The 17,987-nt window shown below is 35.5% G+C and overlaps 1 protein-coding gene across 1 annotated transcript; it reads right to left on the bottom strand.

The window, feature by feature from the left end:
- Positions 1-2,956: 2,956 nt before the first annotated feature.
- Positions 2,957-17,758, bottom strand: LOC120079705 (uncharacterized). The gene is made up of 9 exons (XM_039034032.2): positions 17,271-17,758; positions 16,719-16,877; positions 15,999-16,085; positions 15,752-15,847; positions 8,538-8,630; positions 8,310-8,453; positions 6,530-6,637; positions 3,735-3,786; positions 2,957-3,646 (listed from the first exon to the last, which is right to left on the bottom strand). Exons 1-9 carry the CDS (start codon positions 17,613-17,615, stop codon positions 3,618-3,620), a joined length of 1,113 nt encoding a protein of 370 aa, XP_038889960.1. The 5' UTR covers positions 17,616-17,758; the 3' UTR covers positions 2,957-3,617.
- Positions 17,759-17,987: the final 229 nt, after the last annotated feature.

The raw sequence follows: 17,987 nt of genomic DNA, 5'->3' as shown, positions 1-17,987 counted from the left end.
TCGTATGAATTTATAATGATGTATTTATAGAGAAAGTTGACTTAGGATATTCTCTAGGGTTTTTGAGTTGCCTTACAGTGCGTCTGGTTTCATGTTTGGTTCGGATCGGCTTCGGCCATGGGCTTGAGGCTGAACATCTTTCTTAGGCTATATCTTGTGCCTAAAATGATATTTTGGGCTAGGAAAGGCGTAAAACATGTCTTGTTAGGCATTTGAAAAGGATCGATCTCAGCCTCAAGCCTGAGACTGTGGCTGCTAGTTTGGGCTAGACCAAAGCCAGCCCCCTTTTTCTAGGCCCATTTCGGTCTTTAGTTGATACTTTCAACCCATATCACACTTTTCTTGACTTTCGCGTTCCTAAACATCAATGATATCCTTCGATCCAAAATCACCCATAATACTAATGAATCGTACTATTTGCACCGGAAAAAAATATATCAATTCTCAACATTACTCACACCACAACTATTACGAGGACGAGTGTAGAATAATTTAATTCAAAGATGATTTATATGAAATTCACATCTTATTCCTAGTTTAGGATCCATGAAAGATGATAATGATCATGGATTATTGTCTTAAATTTTATTATAAGATTCGAAGTCCACAGTCTATTAGTTATAGCATTGCAGAATCATACAAAAGATGACAGTTGACTCTACATGAGAAGACCAAGGAAGCAAGGAGGGAATGCCAAAAGGTGCTATTAAGCAAATGTATGAACTAACTAGAACATTGCCTATAAGATCCACAGAAATACGAGACTGATTTGGCAAGGAGACGTACATATCAGAAACATGTTTGAAAGAAACAAGCCGATGAAAGATCGTGAGCTAAATCCTCTGAATCAAGAACCTAAACATTAGATGGAGGAACAAATGAAGAGAAGATACATGAACATGAGTGGTCCCACAAGATGAGGGTCAAGTTTTTGCCTTGGCAATGTGAGTTTGAAGCAGACTTAAAAAACATTTAGTAGTTGAATTCAGATCAGAATTAAAAGGGGATTCTGTTCTTTGAGGCTCATCAGTTGAATTTGGAGCACGATAACCAAGAGGGTAACCATGAACCTTATAGCAGCGATCTACATAGTGTGGCCTTTATTTCACAGTACGTACAAATATGTTGTTCTTTCTTTGTACTATTCTCAGAACCTTGATTGTTTCCTATTGAAGTTGAAGGAGAGAAGAATTCTTTACTAGCAGCAAAGGTGATCAAAAAAGGAACGATGGATGAAGGATTAATAGCATGTTGATCGACTTCTTGTACAATGAGGGAGAAAGCGTGATTGACAGTCAGTTATGGTTTCATGAGTAGTAATTGAGTGCGAATTGGTAGAGATGTCTACGGGATGAGGCGGGGGCAGAGATGTCATTCCCCATCCCTGTCTCCGCTCCCCATTTCATTCCTCATCCCGTGAAATTCCTCACGGGGATCGGGGCAAAGATTCCCCATGAAGAATTCGCGGGCATCGAGTTCTCCGCAGGGAATTTTTCCCCGTTACCTTTTATATATATATATAAAGTCAATTAATTTAAATCACTAATGTGAGCAAATTTTAATTAAATAATTAACTTTATCACTAAATTATTTATTATAGTTAGTTTTATATGAAAATTTAAATTTAAAGATAAATTACTCAAATTTTGGCTTTAAAAAATTAATTAATTTTTTTAGTAGAAAGAAATAAATATAAATTAAATTATTTACACATATAATCTAAATTTAAACATTCAATTTAAATTTATTCATTATCTTTCCTAAAAAATAATCAAATTTGAAATTTAAATGTAATATTTTTATAATAATAATAACAACATAACATTAGATAATTATACTAAATAAATATGTAAAAGCTAATCGGGACGGTGACGGGGTGGGGTCAAGGAATGCATTCCTCGTCCCCGTTTAGCTCACGAAAATTTTTTTCCCCACTCCCTCCTCCATTCCACGCCTAATCGGAGAATCCCCGTCCCCGTAGGGAAATTGGACATCTCTATGAATTGGAACAAAATACTAATTAAAACCCATAAGGTCCTGACATGTTCTAGTTGAAAATATGTCGCAAGATTCTTAACCCTACCACAAGTGTAGCGTCCACATGAACAAGTGGGACAATAAGAAACCAGTTCATTCCATAATGCTTCAAGTTTCGCAAAATAAGTAGAAACAAGTCTTGATTTTGAGCAAGATTAGACAACTCAAAGTGAATCTAAAAGACATAAGGTCGATTCTTGCATTGATATCTCAAAGATTTAACCATACTTTTTGAACCGAATATGAGAAATTGATGTTGGCAGAAATTTATTTGGAAAGAGAGTTGAGAATCCGAGTAGTAGCAACACCATTACAATTAGGAGATGATGAGAATGCTACAAATATATCAACCTAGTTAAGATATTCGAGTACATCTATTGATCCACACTACATGTATTTTAAAAAAAAAAAAAAAACACAAATACAAATGATCCAATAATTCAAGATTTCTCGAATAGGTTGAGGAATATCACCATCAACCAATCCACAAGTTATAGTTTGTCTCAGTCAAAAGATTAGAAACCAAGACGTTGCTAGTACTATCCAAATGGAGGAAGTAGGGATTGGGATGTTGTTCAATAGTGGAGAAACTCATAGGGTGAAGACCAGCTGAAGAAGGATTTGTATATTCCGGAATTTCACTTCCGCCATGAGAAGAGTAAGTTCAAAAACCCTAATTTCTTATCCGAGTCAAAGCTAAATAAAACTTGCAGACTTTATTATCGACAAATGGCATGCATATAGCCAGCAAGTACAAAGGAGAAAATATCTAACAAACAGTTAATTTCTAAAAGGTACATAAATTTATTCCTATGCAAAATTTACTCATTTCTTAATTGAGAAAAAATATGACGAGCACAATAGGTTTCTCACATAAATTATTTCAAGCAAAAATAACAGGAAGATAAACAGAACAATATGATGAAAGAGCAATACATTTCCTTTCTGTAAAATAATCAAAGTTCACAATAACAACATTCTTATACATGATCAAACTAATCTTAGCCTATTACAGGGATAAGGCATCTACGACCGTTCTTAAATTCAAAGGTTAGATCTCCCACCAAAATTTCTTAAAGTAAATAAATAAAATAAAATAACTCAAACTCAGAAATCTTGTCCTCAAATGAACTTTAAACCAAATGGCCCCAAGTTTGTTAATCTCACTTTGCTTGAGGCTTCTCAAAAATGCTATTGAACTGTTGCTCCTTGGCTCCACAATAAGTACGAGTATAACTGCTCAAAGAGCATTCCGTTCTCATTATGAAAAAAAATAAATAAAATATTTCAGTGATAATCCTTCAACTGAAATTGAATTACAGAACAAATCAGCGCAATTCTTATCCCACGTATGCAGGAAAAATGCACTTCTGCATTGTTGAGTCCATTGTCACAACTAGAATTCCAGTTTGCTAAGTCAGGGCCCGGAAACCTAGGGTGCGACCAAAACAACGTCCAAAGTTCTTGGCAACCTTGGGAAAAGAATAGTAGCATACAAAGCATTGGCCTACAAATGCAATGCATTCCTCAAAAGATCTTGCTATATGCTGCAAGATATATCCTGCCGTCGGTTCTAACAATTAATCCTCAAACTCCTGGACTTCACCGTCTGCAATAGGAAGGACCACCTTATTTACACATGAGCCTTAAGGCAAATCCAAGATACAGTTACTAAAACTATTTTTAATAAGTATTACCAGCTAAAGTGATAGCCAAGTTCGCTTGAGCATCGGCTTCTGAGTTTAGATTCTTTCCAGGATGAAAGACAGAATGTCAGAATTTCAAAGAATGTATGAGTAAGAATATCAACGAATAAGAAAACAGATCCAATGGTCGCAAAGATTCAAATCCAATTCCATTGAGTACATCACCTCAGGTAAGCACGATTTCTCATTCTTCAATGAAATACTCACAAGGACAGTTTTAAGATTGGTATTAACTAGATCATGTGTTATTGTTGTATTCTCCGTTGGAAGGCAAAGGAGTTTGATCACATTCTTTGGAGATGTAAATTTGCGAAATCCATGTGAAATCATTTCTTTCAAATGTTTGGTTTCTTGCTAGCTTGGCACAAGAAAAATGGTGATATTATTGGAGAATTCTTCCTTCATCTGCCCTTTCATGAGAATGGTCATTTTTTTGGGTTTGTTAAAGTGCTATTTTGTGGAATCTTTGGGGTGAGCAAAATAATCAAGTGTTAAGAGGGTTGGAGAGGGATCCTAGTCATGTTTGGCCCCTTATTAGATTTCATGTTTCCCTCTAGACTTCATTTTGCATGTTTCTTTTTTTCTTCTTTATTCTTTTTTTTTTTTCCCCTTAAGTGAGAAACGCTCCATCAAAATTTCATATTAGATTACACAAAGCAATTTCCTTATTGTTTGAATCTTCATATACAACCAAATGTTGGTGGAAGATTTTTTCCTTCTTCAATTTATCTTGGGTTTTCGGGAAGTCTACCAAAGAAAACATGCATCAAATTTTAGTTGGCCCTCTCCTATCTTTGAAAGCTCAAATTCTTTGGTCTAATGTGGTTAAAGCTTTAATCTCAGAAATTTGGTTTGAATGCAATCAAAGAGTATTTCATGACAAGTCTTTGGATTGGACGGATCGTTGGATGTACTCCTTTACTAGCTTCTTGGAGATCCCAATCAAAGCTTTTTTTGGATTACTCTATTCAAGACATGTCTTAATTGGATAAGGATATGATGATGGTGCTAAGATTGTGTCAATCTAGTTGAGATAGCTGGGTGTATCCGTTAATCCTAAGACTATATTTTATTGTATCTTTGCTCTTATGTTTCTTGTACCTTAAGCATTAGATTTTTTTCATTACATCAATGAAAAGTTATGTTTCTATTTCAAAAAAAACCTAGGGTAATAAGATTGTAGTCATAGAAGAAATGAGTGAATTACACCAAGATTAAAAAAAAAAAAAAGGTATACATGCGTTCATAAACAAGAAGGGAGGTTTATATCTTTAGGTTTCGATTTTGAAGTCCTCTTGTAATTATTCTATAGGCACTATTTTGTATAGTTGGAGTTCGTTCCTCAAGTTGAGCTCCCTTTTTGTCAACTTGGTTTCTTTATATGCTGTATTCTTTCTTTCGTTTTTTTTTTTTTTTTTTCCTCCTAATTTGACATATGATAACTGATTTATCAAAAAACTGAACTAGAATAAGGTTTTGCAGTATAAGCCTATATTTGTACGGGAAGAGTTAAGACAAGTTAAGTATTGATGAAATCGAGCCATTAATAATCATAACAATAAATCAACAAAAGTAAAAGTGGTAAAGAGCCTACATCCTACACTGAATTCTTAAGAGCACAAGAAACAATAAGGGAAAAATACACTTATGGTTCTTGATGTCGAGGTTGGGTAGAGGTTGAATTTGTATCTTTCAGTTTTCAAACTCTTTTTAATAGCACTCTCGGTCCCCCTGTCAAATTTTCTATTAACCACTATCGGAAAGTTGCCGTGACACTAATTTTTAATTAAAAAACAGTTTTCTAATTTTTTAATCGAAATAATTATGATTTTTATTAGTAAAAAATCTCCCTTCTCCTTCATCTTTGTTTGCTACCTCTAATCAGTGGCCATTGGAGACTGTCGACAATTGTCATATAAGTAGGCGTGTACGTGGTTGGGTTGTGTGGGTTTTATTGACCAACCCGATCCATATACATCCCAACCTTTTTGCTTTCTTTTCCTTTCCTTCATTTCGGTTTCTCCTTCCTTTGCCCTCTTTTCCCCTCTTCTCCCTTCTTCCCGGTCTTCACCCAAAAAAAAAAAAAAGAACAGAAACAACATTCCACATCTGGAACAGAAAGGAGAAATGCCATAGAATGGAACAAAAACAACCTCAAGCAACCTCAGTCCCAAACACCTCAAAATTCTAAAAAAACACCATCTACCAAATCTTCACTATTTGTTCATTCCTTTTTTTAAAATATAAAAAAATAAAAAATAAATAAAAATAATAATAATAAATAAAGGAGGAAGAAGAAAAAATCTTAAAGGAAAGGGGAAAGCTCCCTTCGTTCAATTCATTCAATGATTTTAGATGAAAGAAGGGGGAAGATTTGGGATGAAAGAAAATGGAAAAAAGAAAAATGACACTGACTAACAGTGGCTGGTCCGAATGGAAGGAGGAAGACAGGAGGAGAGAGAGAGAGAAAAGAAAGAGAGGAGAGAAAAATAAATAAAAAGTAAATTTTTTTTATCTAATGATTAAAAAATTGAGAAAAATATTTTTTTAATAAAAGTAGGTGCCACATCAACCTTCGAATTAACGAAAACCTGATGGATGGACGAATGGTGCTACCTACAAACTTCCTGGACAAAATTACTGAATGTCAAAATTTAAGGACCCAAATGTCTAAACCTAAACCGAACCTTTGGGATCAAAAGTGTAATTTTCGAAACAATAATATATAGAAACCAACTAAACCACATTGTTAGAGACGCAAATAGAGAAGAGTTAATGGTACTGACCCTTAGTACATGATTGATCTCGAAGGAGAGAAATTTATCCTTCAGCTTGATAACTTCATTACATAACTCAGAGATATTCTCATTTTTTACCTTCCATAAACCTTGAACCTGTTCAATGAAATATGCAGATACATGAAATCAAAAAACAGATGGATCCAGCTGCTTGCACAGAGGTGGATCTATCAGATAGGGTTGCTTTTGATATATCGAGGTTGACAATTACAAAACACTTGCAGGTTCACTCCAGTTTTAGAAATCCCTAATATTAAATATCCACATAAACAATGTATTGCTGCAAAACCATTCTACTAGAGAAAGAAACCGAGGATGAGAAATTGAATATAAACCTACCAAAAGACATAGCTGGATACATCAAATATGCATAGTAATTTTCTAACTCCATATAAGAACTGTTTTTGGTTCAAATTCTTAATGAGACATCACAATGCTGATCCACAAAAACCAATGCTGTACATTCAAAAGAACTCATATATGGAAGAAGCTACATTGACGATATACTTTTCAACTCAAAGACGAGAGCTGTTAACATCCCAATAGAGGAAATGTTTTTCGTCAATGCGAATAACCAGAAAATTGTTCCACTGTAGTAAAGTTTTATCCCATGTATTGACAAAAGGAGCAATAGATAGCAAGCAAAAGTTTTAAGAATCAGAATGTTTTAAGCAAAAGTTCTATAACTTCATTTTGCATTTGCCAATTGGAGTGCTTTCGTCTAATGTTCCTGCCTAATTGGGTTAGGGTGAAAGTCGAGCAGTCGCATTGAAAAAAGGAAGTTGAGTCTCCTTCCCTTCCTTGGAAGAAGAGCAAGTACAATCCCCAATGAAATAGTCTTTTCATAGAGATTGCAAGCTAGGGCCAGGGATACTATCAGGAAGTTCCTCATATCAGAAATGACAATATTAGCCTTCTTAAAGTTTGGACTAATTATTTCCTTTCAGTACAAATTATTCTTACAATATAATAATTTAACAAGGCTTGATAAAAAAAGAATCTTTTAAAATACAAAGTTTTCAGCTTTGAGATTCTTGCCAACTCCTAAGATCAACCACTAAACCCATCCCTCTGAATTTTTCCGAAATATATCAGGACAAAAAGAAACCTACTTACCAACAATGTATTAAAAGGATAAATGTAGCCTTGAGGCCTTTCCTCTTCAAGATGCGAGGTGTAAGCTTCGAGGCGGTGTGAGGCATAAGGCCTCAAAGAGTAAATTAAAAACATTTTACAAAACCTAAATTGATATCAAGTACTGCTAAACATGATAATCATATAAAGGTGTAAAAAGAAACTCAACCCCACAATTTTCACTTAATAAAAAAATACTAAAAGGACCATTTTCATCATCTCTTCTACTACTATTATCATTAATAGGATTGATTTATACTATAAATGTTTGCCTTCAACGTTCACAAGGTCACAACGGTAAAAATAGTCCTACTTCAAATTGTCACAACTCAAACCTTAATATTTTTGAAGAATTTGGGCAATTCACTAGTATTTTTCTAATCACTAGGCGAGGCATAGAGATTTTAAGCCTCAATACATTTTCACAAAGGCGCAAGCCTCTTTTGTGAGAGGCATAAGCCTCTTATGGTTCAACAAAGGTGTAAGTCTCAAGGCTAAAACTTAGAGCCTTGCCTTGAGGCGTAAGCCTCAATAGCTTTTTAAAACATTAGTTAACAAGTTTACAATGTGTAGACACGAGAAGAAATAAGTTGACAAGAAAAAAAAATTGTAAGGTAAAAAAATTTTAACCAACCTGCATACAGACAAGTTTGGAGTCACCTTGGACGTGAATCCTAGTGAACCCTTTCTGAAGTGCATACTTCAACCCTAAAAGAATAGCTCGATATTCAGCAACGTTGTTGGTTGCTATACCTAGGCCTTCACGCAGTCTACATATCTATTTCAAGGGAGAGAAATAGATTAGATACACATTAATAAGAATAAATACGTTAGTGTGGGTTCTTAAAGGAAGAATGTATACCACACTCCCATCATGAGCTCGCAGAACAGCTCCTGCCCCAGCTTGTCCAGGATTTCCCTTTGAGGCACCATCGAATTCTAGAAAGCAAGATTCCTGTACATGAAATATTATTATGACAATTAGAATCTGTCGAGTAAGTTGATAATTTGAATTCCGAGATTCTGTTCCTTTGTAATGGAAAGACCATTTCAGAATCTAGACAATGAAATCAAAGCGTGATTAGCACTTGGTTTAGAAACAAAACAAAAAAGAGATTCCACTTGTTTGCATCCTCAATTTTTTTGTACAAAATATGATTATCATCAGGGGACCACAAACCATTTGTTAGTTTCATTTTGGAAATTACAATCAATAGTTCAGACCCCTAATTATACTTTGTATATGAAAGACCCGTTAACAATGATCATAGAGATTGATGACTTCAACAGATGATGTGAAAATTCTGAAGGTTTACTGAGCTAGCATGTTTTGGATGATGTTACAGGAACACAAGGATAGAATCAAATACATAACTAGTTTTAAAAGCAGAAATTACTTCCTAACTAAAAAAGACTAAATAAGAATTGATATGACTTATAGGACAACAAACAAATGTAGAAATTTACTTTTCTTTTAATCAACCGCTAAGAACCACTTAAGCAACTGTTAGGCCCTCCATAGCTAAAATGTATTTACGAAGGGGTAGGAAGGGAATTAAGTATGGTTATAAAGGGGGAGGGGAGGCCATTTTGTTGTACATTCTCAGGGTTCTTATAGCTGTGGGAAGTATGTGCGAAGGGTATGTTTTTGGTATTGGAGTGAGTATATGAGAAGTGGGAACCATCCCTCTCTCTCTAGAGTTCAGGGGATTGTATCAGGCATAGGGAGCATAGTTGCTCTCCCAGATTCATAAATCTCTCTGTATAATGAAGAACTCTCAATAGAACAGTGAGACTGGAACCTTTCATCCTTCTTTGTGTTATTTGGCTGACTATTTGCTGTCTACATGTCTTTTGCAGGACGTATTGTGTCAAAAACCTAACTGGGAGTCCTCTCTACTTATCTTAGTTCTCCCTCTTGGGAGTTACCCTAATTCTACTTTCTGGGATCCCGTGATTGATAAAGTTCGAAGTAGGTTAGCTTTTTGGAAAAGCTTCTTTTCAAAAGCTGGAAGGCTGACTTTGATAAAATTGGTTTTGAGTGGTATTTCGGTTTATTTCTTCTCTTTTCAGAGCCCTGTGCAAGGTGTGTGCAAGGTGTGTAAGAATCTGGAGAGGTTGATGCACGATTTTCTCTAGGAAGGGTTTGAAGAAGGGAAAAGCAAGTGGGCGCATTTGGTTAGTTGGGAGGTTATCGGGAAGCGGAGTCCTTGGGGGCTCTTGAAGTTGGTAAATCTTAGGGTGCATAACAAAGCTCTGTTAGCCAAATGGATGTATCGTTTTCCCTCTGAGCCCAAATCTTTGTGGCGTAGGATTATCGTCAGTAAACATGGCCCCCATCCTTTCGAGTGATTAACCAAGGGGGTCAAAGGCACTAACCGGAATTTGTGGAAAGATATTGCAAAAGAGTTCCCTTCTTTTGCTCCCTTGATTCACTATATGGTGGAAGTGAGGAGGGACATGTACTTTTGGGAAGATCCTTGAGTGGAGGAAAGACCTCTTTGTGTTTTGTTCCCACATTTGTATCATATGTCATCTCTCAAAAATCATTTTATTATTGACTTTCTTATGTGGTTTAGAGCTTTTATGCCTTTTCTTTCGGGTTCTATTGCTCTCTTTTCGATAAGGAGGCAACGGAGGTGGCTACTTTTCTTTCTTTACTCGAGATGGCTACTTCTTGTGCAAGTCTTTCTTTTGGTGTTTGGTTAATCCTTCTCCCTTAGGTGTGTCGATCTTTACGATGCTTTTGAGAATCAAGATTCCGTTCTTTACGTGGCAAGTTCTTCATGGTCGTCCTAACATGATGGATCTATAAGACCCAGTTTTATGTCTCTTAGTATTTGGGTACATATGGTACACATTTAGTTGTTATTTTTGAAATTTTTTGTGGGATGAAGAAATTGGTAAAAAAAAAAAAAAAAAATGAAAGTAAGAAGCATAAATAAAATTTGAATCGGAAACAAGGGCAAAAAAGGGAATGTTCACAAATGAAGAGGTATGAGTGTAGTTATATTAATATTCTTTTTTGTGGTTAAAAAAAGGAGAATTAATACCATCAAGAACAGTTGCTAAGTTGACTTCGTTGTACATGGATGAAATAGTAAGTTTAAAGGTGATTAGTGGTTCAAAGGAATGAAATGGAAATTTCAAATTGTGGATTTTAATCACCGTTCTTGTACCGACTAGATGGATTGAATTTCAAGGACAAAATTCTCAAAAAGGGGGTAATAATTTGTAAACACCCAAATTTCTTTTTCCTTTATAACTTAAATGGGAAGTAAAATTAGGTGGATTAAGATTAAAAAGAAACGAGAAAAAAAAAAGAGTTAACAATCAATTAACTAAATAAGGAAAAAAGAAGAAATAAATAATGAGATTAACTTATAAACAATTAAATAGCCAAATTTTAAAAGAAATATATGATGATTAAAAAAAAAAAAAAAAAAAACACTAAGAAGGAGGATCAGCCAAAGTTTTGGGGAAGTTATAGGTGACAAGTTGGGGTGGGTTGGGTTTGTGGTAAAATGACAGTTGGGCCGATGGGTTATAATTGGATAATTTAAAGAAGTTATAAACTTGCCTAAATCCCTCGCTGAAGCCGGAAAAAGAATGAAAGAGGGGTAAGAAGAAGAGAGTTAATAAAGGAAGGCAAATGAAGAATTAAAAGAGGGGAATTGTTGGAGCTTTACATAGATTGCAATTGGAATTTGGATGGACGAAATTTGAATGCCGAACAATCCGAAGTGTGATCGACAATAACTCTGTGAGTGGTTTATTTTCTAATGTTTTATTAATAGAAAACTATTATGAAATTTCATGATTATGTATGGTTTTAGAAGAATAACTCAGTGATTTCAAGAAAGGGTTTACGAATTTTCAGTAACATAATATTCTTAGTTGAAGTTATATGTTTAAGAAAGTTAAAAGTAGGTTTTATTCTAAATAGTTTCAAAATGACGACAAAGCACGTTTTTATGAACGATTAAAGGTTATGAGTTATGAGATTTACGATAAAGGTGATTTTATATGCACTGGATCTTGTACCCATGGATCACTCGATACACCTCTGAGTGTGTTTTCATGATGTAAATTAGGAGTGGAAACGGTTCGGTTCGGTTCGGTTTGACACCGAATTTTTTAAAATGTGAAACTGAACCGAACTGAACCGATTTATTGGTTCAAACAGAACCGCATATATGTGGTTCGGTTCGGTTTCAAATTTGGTTATGTCCCGATACACCTTGAGAATACGTTTTTAAGGCATAAATGATATGATTATGTTTCCCGATACACCACCAGAATGTGTTTCAGTGGCGTAAATATTGACCTACGTGCACGAATGGAAAGAAAAAGTTGATTGTGTAAATTGATATACGCCAGTATGATTAAGTGGGGTACAGATTTAGTGAAGATTCTTACAAGTTAATGTTTATGATTAGAAGAGAATGTTTATGAATGTTCTAATGTGTTATTAATCGTGCATTCGGAATGGATTTGTTCTGAAATATGAACTTTTATATGTTTTGAAGAAAGTTCTACTAAATTTATTTTAAATATTAACTCACCACTCACTAGCCTTTTTAGCTCAACCTTTTAAATTAATTTTCCCCACCAGGTTGCTCTTGAGTTCCAGCGGGAATTAGTTGATCAGAAGCTGCCACCCGACTCATCAGTTTGTCGCTACATGAAGCCAAGCATGGAATACATGGTTTTGATAAGAACATCAGTGTTGGAATGTGTAAGTACCATTTTTAATTCAACTTTTTTTTTTTTTAGAGGGACGAATCGAAGCGAAAATGGGCTAAATCTCAGTGGATCGTAGTAGCAAGGTCACTCTACCACTTACAATACCCTGTCGCATATTTAAATTTTTAATTCAAGTTAAGTTTCAAGTTCAAGAAAAGTTGATGGTAGGCTCCATTGCATGCCCAGGGTCTATTATCCTTGCAGCCTGTCCTAGGTTCATGTAGGGTAATTTGGGACGTAGTATGACAGGATCGGCTTATGAGGAAGATTCCCTCATTTATTGGGCCTTTTTGTTGCATTCTTTGTCGGAAGGCAGAGGAAGATTTTATCATATTCTCTGGCACTGCGATCGTGTGAGTAGTATTTGGGAGTCCTTCCTTCAGACGTTTGGCATGATGTATGCTCATCATAATCATGTTAGTGCTATGATTGAGGAATTCCTCAATCCACCTCTTGGGAAGGAGAAAGGTCGTTTTTTATAGTTTGCGGGAGTGCGCAATTTTATGGGTCTTTGGGGGGAGCAGAATAGAAGGGTGTTTAGAAGTTTGGAAAGGAATCCTTCGGAGATTTGGTTTCTTGTGGTGTAATGAGAAGTATTTGTAAGGAAGTTAGAATAAGAGTTAGTTAAAAAACAGTGAGTTACATGTTAGTTAGCTATTATTCAGTATATCTGTAAGCATTTTCCCTATAAATAAAGCACCTCTCTCTCACTTAGAGGAGAGATTCATTTTGATTCAAAACTAGAGTTTGGTTTAATCCACCTTGTCTGTTTTCATGCATCTTTGTGGGCTTTGATTTCGAAGACCTTTTGTAACTACTCTTTAGGCACTATTGTGCACTATTGGATTCCATTTATTTAAAGGGTGCTGCTTTTTTTTTCTTTGGAGGGGGGCTTTTTTTTTTGTATGCTCGTGTTCTATTCTTTCTCAATGAAAGTTGTTTTCATAAAACAAATAAATATGTATACAGTGTTATAGTGCTATAGTATTATAGTGTTAAAAAATAAATAAATAGAAGACTATCAAAGATCATCTTGTGTTAGCTATTTAAAAATGGAGACACTACCTGTTGGGCTAGAAGTTTGTTGTTCAAACAGATTGGTGTTCCCTCAAACATTTACTCAATCAACAAAAGATTCCACCAAAATATCAAAAGTAGCTCACAAGGCTTCTCGGATATGACTGAGATCGTTTATCACCCAAGATTGCTCAATAAGGCAGCTAAAGCTTTATCGAGAATGCCTTCACCAACAGCGAAATCAGCTATCTTATAACCCCCAATTCTCATTGTTGTGGCTATACTTATATTACAAGAGGAGGTTGAATTAGACCTGGATTTGTGCATGATCTTGGATGATCTAATTTAAGATCCTGACAGTCATCCCAAATACTCTCTACATCAGGGTAAGCTATTATATAAAGGGCATTCAATGTAATCTACTAAGTCTTCTCTTATTCCCACCATTTTACATATGTATCATGATTTGGTGACTGGGGTCACTCCAGATTTTTTGTACCTATAAATGTCTCACTAGAGAATTATTTTGGAAATGTATGAAATCTGGAGTTAAATTTCATGTTGAGAAATGTGGAATTTGTCAGAGGAACAAGTCGGAAGATATCTCTCCAGCTGGTTTATTACAACCACTAGTGGCTCCAAATCGTATGTGGAAGGATATCACGAGGGATTTCATAGTAGGCTTGCCAAGGTCAGCCAGATATAATATTACATGGTAGTTGATCGTCTTAGTAAGCATACCCATTTTGTGCCATTTAAGCTTCTCAGCCAAGGAAGTGGCAGCCTTGTTTAGTAAAAAGGTGGTTCGGCTTCATGGTTTTCCCAATTCTATTATATCGTATCGAGATAAAACTTTTGTTAGTCATTTCTGGACCAAGCTATATAAGAGTGCATGATACACATCTCCGTTGAAGTACCACATTCCATCCACGAATCAATGGTCAATCTAAATGAGTCAATCATTGTTTAGAGACACTTTTGAGATGTTTTAGTGGTGAACAACCCAAAAAAATGGGAACGGTGACTATCTTGGGCGGAATATTGGTACAACATGACGTATCATATCACCATTGATACGACTCCGTTCAATGTGGTTTATGTGAGGTTTCATGTTTTTCTTTGGGCTTCGGTTTCGTAGACTTTTTGTAATTATCCTCTAGCTAGCATCTTACCTAGTTGGAAACCCTTTCTTTAAAGAGGCTTCTTAGTCTTGTTTTTCTGTGGCCCTTGCATTCTTTTATTTTTTTCTCAATGAAAGTAATTGTTTCTATAAAAAAATGTGGTATATGAGAGGCATCCACCATTGTCAATACAGTATGGTTATAGGCAGACTTCAAATGATACATTGAATATAAATTATTAGCTCAGGATCAAGCCTTAATCTATTTGAAAAACCAATTGATCTAGCTCAATCGTTATCCAAACAACGCTGTGAGAAGTTGTCCTCCAAATTTTTGGGCCCTACAAAGTGCTAAAGAGAGTGGGAAAGGTAGCTTATTGCTTGGAGCTCCCACCAGATACCTCTGTTCATAATGTTTTTCATATTTCCTAGTTAAAGTAGTTATAGGGTCCCAACCAGCCTTTGTAGTACTCCTCTCTTTTCGAAGAAATATGAATGGCAAGTTGAACCAAAAGATGTGGCAAGTTGAACCAAAAGATGTGGTTGGGATTAGATGGAATGGAGATAAAAACATGGAAGAATGGCTCATACAATGCAAAGGGCAACTGCCATCTAATGTAACTTGGGAAGCAAATGGAATTCTTGAAGGGGCAGTTTCCTTCTTTTCACCATGAGGACATGGTGCCTTTGACCCCGAGGGGGTACTGTTAGGCCTTTGATTGTTAAAACGTATTCACAAAGGGGTAGGAAGGGAATTAAGTAGGGGACCATTTTTTGTATGTTCTAAGGGTTCTTATAGTTGTGGGGAGTGTGCGTAGGGTATGTTTTTGGTATCGAAGTGAGTCTATGAAGTGGGAACCAGTCCTCTCTCTCTAGAGTTTAGGGGATCGTATCTCGCCCCCTAAGGCAAAGGGAGCATAGTTCAGATTTATAAATCTCTCTGTATATTGAAGAACTGACAATCAAACAGTGAGACTGGTAGTGACACTGGACATATTTTCATACTTCTTTGTGTTATTTGGCTACATGTTTGCTGTTTACTTGCCTTTTGCAGGAAATATTGTGTTAGATACCTAACAGCAACATTGGCAATAAATACAGAATCACATGAACCCATATATTCAGCTACAGAAAAGAGTATGTAATTCAGAGAATTGGTTAATCATAATGACATCACCAAGACCATGACTTACACGGTTAGAGGACAGTGCATGGGACACAATGGAATCTTCCAACTTGACATGTTTCCTCGAGGGATCTTTTGATGTAGGAGTTAAAACAGATGACCCCTGCAAACATGTAAATCTACATTAACCACAAGCAAACAAGCATGACAACAAAAACCATAAGTTGCATATCAAATAGTGTAGCAAGTGTATACAGGCATTATTTGCTTCAGTTAAAATTTTAGTTTAGAAGATATCATGAAAATCAACTTACAATATTTTCCGATACAATAGCCTCTCTTGGTCTCTTCTTTATAGCATCCTGGCCAGAAGCCTCACCTTTAATAGAAGTATCTCCATCCTGGCAAGCAGAAACATTTTATAAATATATACAAACTTATGCTAGAGTGAATAGATGGTCCAGGAAGGAGATTGGATAGATTGGAATATTATAGATGCTCTTGATAGTACAACTACTAAACACTGGATCTACGTCAAATCAACACTGAAAGCCTAACATCCTAATTTTGCTATTGGAAAAAACCAATATGTATAAAATGTTTCATGTGGTTGTAGTTTGCAGCCTTCAACATCTGACTTTGAAGTTCAAACTGTACTAGTTATATTATTCTTTCTATAAGACAAGAAACCATGTTCTCTACAAAATAGAAAGACAAGGTATGGGAGGACGTGAAGTATAAACTCAAAGTGGTGACCTAGGAAGACAAACAATATGCTCTTTCCCCAAAAACACTTGTGATCCCATGCTAATAATTATGAGGCAAGGAAGATAAAAGGAGTAAAATTCACCCTCTTCAATAATGACCAAACTGGGATAACCTATATGTGAAAATATTAATCAATGGGATGCTTGAACAATTCTAGAAGAGCAGAGTTATTATCTGTCTCCTACCATTTTCTTATATAAACAAGATAGAAAATGGTCTCTGAAACTTTTTAACTCAATAATCCTCCAGTAAATGAAACATCATACATGAAAAGTGCAAGGCACGAGCGAACCAAAAAGATCAGGTCTCATATCTGCAGCTTTAATAGTGTACAGAGCATTCTTAAGCCCGACCGAAGCAAGATATTCCTGAGTGTCTTTTGGCAATGAGTGTCCTTTATACAAGCTAACAGGAAGATCACATATCTGCCATAGAAAAGAAAAGATAAAAGCCGAGCTTAATCAACTTAATGTATGTACCAATTACAAGAAACCCGCAGCTTTGAATAAAATTAACAAAAAAAATAAAAACCTATGCTCCTCAAGTAAAACATAAGCTTTATGCAATAAACAGCGCACAGAAAGTGAGGAACTGATCAATCACTGAACCAGTGCTTCAAAAACAATTAAATGTAACCAATATAAAAGCCTAATGTAACTTGATGCAAGAAAGCCGAGAAGCACCAAAGCAGACTAGTCAGTAAGTTTGCAGAGAAAGCAAGAAAACAATCAATCAATTAGGCCAGTAGCTGAACAACAAATACATCAACGACAATAATCTTGGCAAAAATCACTACTGAAATCTAAAGAAATGAATACCGAAGATCCAATTTGCGCCTGACAATCACTAAAACTTTTATATACTCCAATAATATCCCCCTTTCGAACGACAAAGAAGTCACCCATCTCTGATTCCGTGGGAGGTTCAGAATCTAACTTGGGTGAAGGAGAAGCGGCCTTTCGGAGTTTTCGAGAGGAATAGCAACGTAAACGGAATCTGGAACACAAGGAGTCTATAGCAGTAGCCTTAACAGCGACGTTGTGATTGTGAAAGCTTGAGGTCCAGTAGGAATTAGAGTAGCCATTGATGGAGGTCGAAGCAACAAGGGTTGTCCTTCTGAAAATGGCGCGAGTATAGGTAGAGACTTGGGAGAAGCAGTTCATCAGAGGGAAGTTTTCGACAAACTGCGAAAATTCCCAACTTAAATCAATGTCATCCAATAGGTTTGTCCATTCAAAGCACAGCTCCAAGAACTCGAGCTTCTTCTTTTTTCCGTCTCCTATCTAATTTTATTTTAGGCTAAACTATTGAAAATGTCCCTAAAGTTGGTAATTTATTCCAATAATATCCCTGAACTTTCAAATACTACAATAATACTTTTGAACTCTAAAAATTGTTATTCTAGATGGACGAAACTTTTATCCATTTCAACTTTGTACCTTATTTTATAAACTTTCAAAAGTTGTATTAATATACTTAGCCTTTTAAAAACAAAAACTAAAAAAAAAAAAAAAAAAGGTGAAATAGCTTATTTA

This window comes from Benincasa hispida, chromosome 6 (genome assembly GCF_027475165.1).
Source record: "Benincasa hispida cultivar pf3 chromosome 6, pf3_genome.v1.1, whole genome shotgun sequence".
Lineage (NCBI taxonomy): Eukaryota > Viridiplantae > Streptophyta > Magnoliopsida > Cucurbitales > Cucurbitaceae > Benincasa > Benincasa hispida.
Note: the sequence above shows the minus strand (reverse complement) of the source record. Positions and strands in the feature narration are given on the sequence as shown.

Coding starts and splice junctions, on each gene's coding strand:
- LOC120079705 (XM_039034032.2), bottom strand. CDS start 17,615: ATGAACTGCTTCTCCCAAGTCTCTACCTATACTCGCGCCATTTTCAGA. Junction 16,086..16,718: donor TCGTGCCTTGCACTTTTCAT/GTATGATGTTTC, acceptor TCTGCTTGCCAG/GATGGAGATACTTCTATTAA. Junction 8,454..8,537: donor GAGCTCATGATGGGAGTGTG/GTATACATTCTT, acceptor CCCTTGAAATAG/ATATGTAGACTGCGTGAAGG.